This window comes from Megalobrama amblycephala, linkage group LG5, assembly GCF_018812025.1.
Source record: "Megalobrama amblycephala isolate DHTTF-2021 linkage group LG5, ASM1881202v1, whole genome shotgun sequence".
Taxonomy (NCBI): Eukaryota; Metazoa; Chordata; class Actinopteri; order Cypriniformes; family Xenocyprididae; genus Megalobrama; species Megalobrama amblycephala.
This window is the reverse complement of record NC_063048.1, coordinates 38,100,605-38,107,810: the sequence shown is the minus strand read 5'-3', so window position 1 is coordinate 38,107,810 and position 7,206 is coordinate 38,100,605. Positions and strand designations below refer to the sequence as shown.

General features: G+C 28.7%; 1 protein-coding gene across 2 annotated transcripts in view; it reads right to left on the bottom strand.

Annotated features, from left to right (window-relative positions):
* Positions 1-443: 443 nt before the first annotated feature.
* LOC125269307 (1-phosphatidylinositol 4,5-bisphosphate phosphodiesterase beta-1) overlaps positions 444-7,206 on the bottom strand; it is a 78,689-nt gene continuing 71,926 nt past the window's right edge. The window contains exons 28-32 of one of the 2 annotated variants that reach the window (XM_048192208.1): positions 5,230-5,306; positions 5,053-5,142; positions 3,895-3,952; positions 3,722-3,808; positions 444-1,529 (exon numbers count right to left, since the gene is read on the bottom strand). In XM_048192208.1, the coding sequence (XP_048048165.1) occupies positions 1,329-1,529; positions 3,722-3,808; positions 3,895-3,952; positions 5,053-5,142; positions 5,230-5,306 (513 nt within the window). In that variant the 3' untranslated portion in view covers positions 444-1,328. Of the gene's footprint in view, positions 1,530-3,721; positions 3,809-3,894; positions 3,953-5,052; positions 5,143-5,229; positions 5,307-7,206 lie in introns of those variants that run through there. The other variant, XR_007185073.1, reaches the window with a different exon arrangement.

The following is a 7,206-nucleotide window of genomic DNA, read 5'->3' as shown; positions in this document are numbered from 1 at the left end:
ATGATTGAAATCACTTCAAAAAGGAAAATACAGTTAAGGGCAATATGTGTCTGTCATATAAGCTACATAAAATTATAATGAGAACATTGGTAAAACTTTTGTTTTTGTAGTGAAGCTCTAAAAAAATATATAAAAATTTGGATTTAGATTTATCTGCCAATATATCGGTTATCGGCTTTTAAATATAAAAAATTATCGATTATCGGTATCGGCCAAAATGTCCATATCAGTGCATCCCTAAGTTTAAAAGCGTTTGCACGAATAAGAGCGTGATCATATAATGTAACACTAGCTAAAGAATGACGGAAAAAAAAGATGCTGCGTTAATTTGTTTAAAAAAATATTTAACGCAATTAACACAGCATCCGTTTTTTCCTCATTATTCTTTAGCTAGTCTTACAATATATGATCACACTCTTGTTCACGCAAATGCTTTTAAACTAGGGAGGCACCGACAAGAAAATTTTGGCCGATACGATAATTCTTTATATTTGAAAGCCGATAATCGATATATTGGCCGATAAATCTAAATCCAAATGTTTTATAGAATTTTTGACAGCCCTACAATAACACACTCATTTATACAGCCCTACTTTATAGATAACTATAAAATCGTCCACACCAACGCACAATATCGTTCTGTTTATTCTAAGCAGTTTTGTCGTCTACCATTTTAAATGCTCGAGCTCTGAAAGCAAGATTCTGATTGGCTGTCAATGTTTTTATCGTTCATCAGCTGGAAAAAAAAGTGATTCCAATTACATAATACACTTCACGGTTGAGTGCGTAAGTACATAGTGTATAGTGCATCATTTGGGACACATCTTTATCGTTATCGTCCTTGGTGTGAACGGGCCTTAGAAGTGAAACTCACAAAGCCTGTCGAGAACACATCCAGGTCATATTTCATCCCAAAAACTCCAAGAATGAGTTGAAATATGACTCGGACTGTTTTGACCAGGATGTTTTTGTGAGATTCATCCGTTAAAGATAATTGATCGCTACAGTATCTCTATACAGCATCATGACCTGCGTTCTCTTCCATTAAAACATTTTTGTTTTCATTCATTATTATGAGATGCACATCAACAGAACATTAGAAATAATTCATATTTAAACCTTAGTGTGTACCCAGTCAAGTAGACTAAACAAACGGAAATAAAATAACTCCCAGCATGACACTGATGCGGCGCTTCCACGAACTCTCCTCCGTCAGCTGTCGATATCTCCTGGAGCAAACGCAACCCTTCAAAAAAACGTCTAATATGTAAATGAAAGAACGTAAAGTGAAGCGGGAAGAGATCCTGAAGGTTTCTGACATGGTCCGATCAGTCTTTCTTCTCCTCTTCTGTGTCGTCTTCAGATTGCGCGCCCTTCTGCGTGAGTTTCTCCAGCGTGGAGGAAGAGGGAAGAACTTCCTGCTCTACATCCTCAGTCTTTCTCTTGGTGCTTTCCTGCACAAACTCCTGGATCTCTAATGGAAGCCGCCGGAACTTGTCCTGGTATTCCTGATCCAGGTCGTTCTGAAGCTGTGAACACAGGGCAAAATATTACAGTCTACAGGAAAACAAAACTGACCATTATTGCACATTATTATAAAAAAAACGCCTTACTTTCTTTATCGGCTAACATCAATAGTTTGATGCGTTTTGAAAACAAAACTTCTTACCATCACTGAATATAAAGTGCAAAAAAATCATATCCGACAGATATAACTAAACCAGTTATGTTTTCATTAACTTGTCCAACAGTGAGGTAAAAAGGAGGTTAAACACGAATAAGAAACAAATAAATAATAAAAATGTGGAAATGTCAATATAAAAACAGCATGTTTAATTTCAAGAGTCAGAGTCCTGAAAAATGAAATTCAACTGTTTTTTGATCCAAAAAATCTTGATTAACATTATTAGAGGACTTCAAGCGGAAAATAGAAACAAAATAAATAATAAAATGCAAAAATGTCTGTTTAAAAAAAAAAAAAAATAGCATGTTTAATTGTAAGAGTCAAAAAGAGAGTGGAAAATGATCCTGAAAAATATAAGTTGGGTAAATTTAAATATAACTTAAATTATAACTTAGTACACATTTGAAATAAATCTAATGATAAATTCAAAATAAATTATTTATTATTATTAGAAACAATAAAATGTGGAAAAGTCAATGAAAAAAGAAAATAACAGCATATTTAATTGTAAGGAGTAGAAAATGACTCTGAAAAAATGAAATTTGACCATTTTTTGTGCAAAAAAAAACTTGACTTACATTATTAGAGGAAAAAAAAAGAAACAACTAAATAATAAAATGTGGAAAAAGTCAGAGAGAAGGTGGAAAATGGTCCTGAAAATAAAACATTTAAATGTATTATTAATTTAAAATATAATGATACTTAAAATATGAAAACTTAAAAATAAATATAAAATAATAATGATATATAAAATAAATTATTATTTATATTATTATTATTATTATTATTAACCAAATGTGGAATTGAAATGGTCCCTTAATACAGCAAAAATGTCTTTTTGTCAGCAAATAACTGCATTTTTAATTGTAAGTAAGTTAGAGAGAGAGAGTGGAAAATGGCACTGAAAAAATAGTTTAATATATTTAAATATAATTTAATAATGAGCTCAAATTTATTATAAATTTAAAATAAATGTGACAATAAGTTTAAAATAAATCCGGCGCAAAAATCATTATTAGAGGACTTCAAGAGAAAAAAAAAAAAAAATCTAATTAATAAAATGTGGAAAAAGTCAGAGAGTGTGGAAAATTGTCCTGAAAATAAAACATTTAAATTTATTATTAATTTAAAATATGATGATACTTAAAATACAGATACTTAAATATAAATATAAAATAATAATGATATATAAAATAAATTATTATTATTATTAACTAAATGCAGAAATGTCTTTTTGTCAGCAAATAACTGCATTTTTAATTGTAAGTAAGTTAGAGAGAGAGAGTGGAAAATGGCACTGAAAAAATAGTTTAATATATTTAAATATAATTTAATAATGAGCTCAAATTTATTATAAATTTAAAATAAATGTGACAATAAGTTTAAAATAAATCCGGCGCAAAAATCATTATTAGAGGACTTCAAGAGGAAAAAAAAACTAATTAATAAAATGTGGAAAAAGTCAGAGAGTGTGGAAAATTGTCCTGAAAATAAAACATTTAAATTTATTATTAATTTAAAATATAATGATACTTATACGCAAAAATCATTATTAGAGGAAAAAATGAAGCTGAAAGAACAAAAAATAATGAAATGACCCCATCATAAACTGGTTGAGTGTGAGTGTCTGTGCGCTGTGACCGCAGGAGAGCCGCAGGAGTCGATGGATGAACGGGGCAGTGATGTGACATGGGACAGTATCGACAGATTCGGATCAATATTCACTAATGCAGCAGCAGATCCAGGCCGATCCGTGCTGCAGCGCTCAGGAGTCACAAATCAACACATATTTCACCAGATTGCTTTACAGATGCATTTTGTTATGCACATAAAACACTGAATTTGGAGAGTTATATGCTCGGGAAGGGAGTCTTGACTTCATGCAAAATGATTGGTGAGTGACAACTCATAAACCAATCAAAGAGCTGCAATCCAGGCAGTTTCCACGTCTGAATCGAGTCTGCTATGTTCAACATTGAAAGGCCTTTTAGTATCCATCTTTATTTGTTCTTGTAGTGCCACACAGCGAACTCTTACCTTGGGTTTCTCATCTAATATTTGTTGCAGAATGCTTTTATGGGTTTCTACAAGCTTCTCATGTCTTTTAGTCTGTGCGTCTTCCAGCTAGAGACAAAAAAAAAGACAAAAAGCGTAAAGAATCATATTTATTCTCATTAATGATCATCATGAGAAATGGAGAAACTCTTTACCCTCTTAATGTGCTGCACCACCTCGTTCACATACGAGCGGTTGATTTCCAGCTTCTCCCTAAAATCAGAGAGAGAGAGATTGTTATGGATCATGTGATGCATTTATGTTTTATTGCCATCTAGAGGCCACTTTTATAAGGAATAATAAAATTCTTTCCGTTCCTTTAATAGCCTCCCAGAACATTAATGAAACTAACCTGAAATTAATGAGTTTTAATCTCTAAATCGCTTCATGATTAGTTTGGAGCATCTCGAGGCTCATGGATATAAGCATCTTTGTAGCTTAACAAAGTCTTTTAATATTAAGTATATTAATACCAAATATGCTTACGATTCCCCTCACAAAATCACCTGAATGAAACCGTCAGTTGCACATTTTACTCATTTAAAGTCTGCATTACTTTTTATCAATTCATCTCTACTGATCTTTTTGTCAAATATATACATTTACATGTATGCATTTGGTAGATGCATTGATCTGGAGTGGCTTTCATTGCTTTTAAGTTATATATATACTTTGTAAGACACCAATTTAAACTCTCTCTGATCTTCTGAAGTGTGTATTTCTGTGGAAAATCTGCACATACAGTTCAGCATGTTTTAGACAGGGGCGTTTCTTCTGAGGAGGCAAAGAAGGCAGTGCCTCCTCAAAACAGTCGATGAGAAAATAATGCATATTAGAATAATAAAACAACGTGACATTAGAAAAACTAGTGATTTATACATTTTTTAAAAGTAAGACTGTCCAACAGTGACACCCGCAGGTGCCTCCTCTGACCCCACTGCGGTGGAGGGTAATGGAGGCAATGATTGGATATGATTGGTTCATGCAATAAATAACACCTTAGTTTTGTTTTTTTAATGTTTTTTTAATTTTAATGCAGAATATCTCAAGTTTGAAGTCTATGGCCACTACATGTCTGGTCTAAACATGCGTCATCGTTTTCAAATACGTCTGTTTTCAGTCCACACTACAATGAACAAACTAAGTTTTCAAATTTATCCACTTGGGAGAGCAAGAAAAAACTCAAAACGGCATCTCAGTGTAGACAGAAGGGCAAAACTTTGAGAAAAAGATGTGTTTTCTGGATTAGACAGTCTTATTTCAACCAAAACACACATTTTATAGACAAAACAGATGAGCAGATGAAGTCTTACTCTTCTGTCAAGTGCTTCTCCTTTGATTTGGCTTCATTGATCTTCTCTTGTCTCTTCTTGTCCATTTTCTTTTTCAGCTCTTTCTTTTCTCTGTAAACACAGACGGATCAGCGAGGTTGACGCTACATGACCTTCTGAATTATTAAAAGACGCTTGTGATATTGATAACAGACTCACTTCTCACACAGCTCCTTGATTTTCTTCATTTGGCTGCTTTGACTTTCCTCGGCGATGCCGGTCAGCTTCTCGATAACCTGTGAACACAGCAGAAACACCCTTACTGACCACTCCATCCGTCATCCTGACCGACACGAGGGTTTCTATACGCAAATGTTTAAATCATTTCGATTTGATTTACACATAAAATAAGCAAAAAATACATAGACATTTACACTGAACACTTGGCTGGTTTATTTTTATATTTACATTTATGCATTTAGCAGACAAAAGCGACTTACAATAAAGGGAAAAAAAGCATTAAAAAAACAACCCTTATGTTTAAATGTTAAATTACAGAAACAATATTCATATATATATGAATCCTATATATATTCACACTCACACACACACACACACACATTATTATTTACACTATATATATATAGTGTATAATTAATGCTTATAAATATAAATTTAATATATACATTGTGTATATGTAGTGTGTGTGTATATCTAGTGTAAATAATAATGCTAATATAAATATTATAAACACACACATATATTAAATATATTTATATAAACTAATAATGCAAATATTATTTAAACACACACACACACACACACACACACACACACATATATTTATTTATTTATTTATATATAGTGATTATTTAATATAATTAATGCTAAAGTTAATGTTTATAAATATAAATTTAACTTATATACATATAATTGATATCATTAATGTTAATTCATATATGTATGTGTGTTAATGTTAATCAATAAAAATGCTAATAATATAAATATATACTTATATCATATATTGATATAATTCATGTTAATTCATAAATAATGCTGATAATACAAATATATATTAAATATAAACACACACACACACAACTTTAATCATATGAATTATGATTAAATAATCAAATCAATATGAAAAATAAATATATTATAAATCATTATATATATAACAAATATATATATATATATATATATATATATATATATATATATAGATTTGATTATTTAATCATAATTTATATGACTAAAGTTAATGTTAATCAATAAAAATGCATATAAATATATACTTAATATAAACAAACACACACATATATGATATCATTAATGTTATTCATAGTAGTAATGCTAATAATACAAAATATATATTAAATATAAACACACACACACAACTTTAACATATGAATATGATAATATAATCAAATCAATATGAATAAATAAATAAATAAATAAATAATATATTGATTTGATTATTTAATCATCAGAATTTATATGACTAAAGTTAATATTAATCAATAAAAATGCTAATAATATAAATATATACTTAATATAAACAAAAACACACACACATATAATTGATATAATTCATGTTAATTCATAATAGTAATGCTAATAATACAAATATATATTAAATATAAACACACACACACACACAACTTTAATCATATGAATTATGATTAAATAATCAAATCAATATGAATAAATAATATATATAATCAAATCATTATATATATAATCAAATATATATATATATATATATATATATATATATATATATTGATTTGATTATTTAATCATAATTTATATGACTAAAGTTAATGTTAATCAATAAAAATGCTAATAATATAAATATATACTTAATATAAACACAAACACACACACATATAATTGATATCATTAATGTTAATTCATAGTAGTAATGCTGATAATACAAATATATATATTAAATATAAACACACACACACAACTTTAATCATATGAATTATGATTAAATAATCAAATCAATATATAAATAATATATATATATATATATATATTATATATAATATATATATATATATATATATATATATATATATATATATATATATATATATATGATTTGATTATTTAATCAGAATTTATATGACTAAAGTTAATGTTAATCAATAAAAATGCTAATAATATAAATATATACTTAATATAAACAAA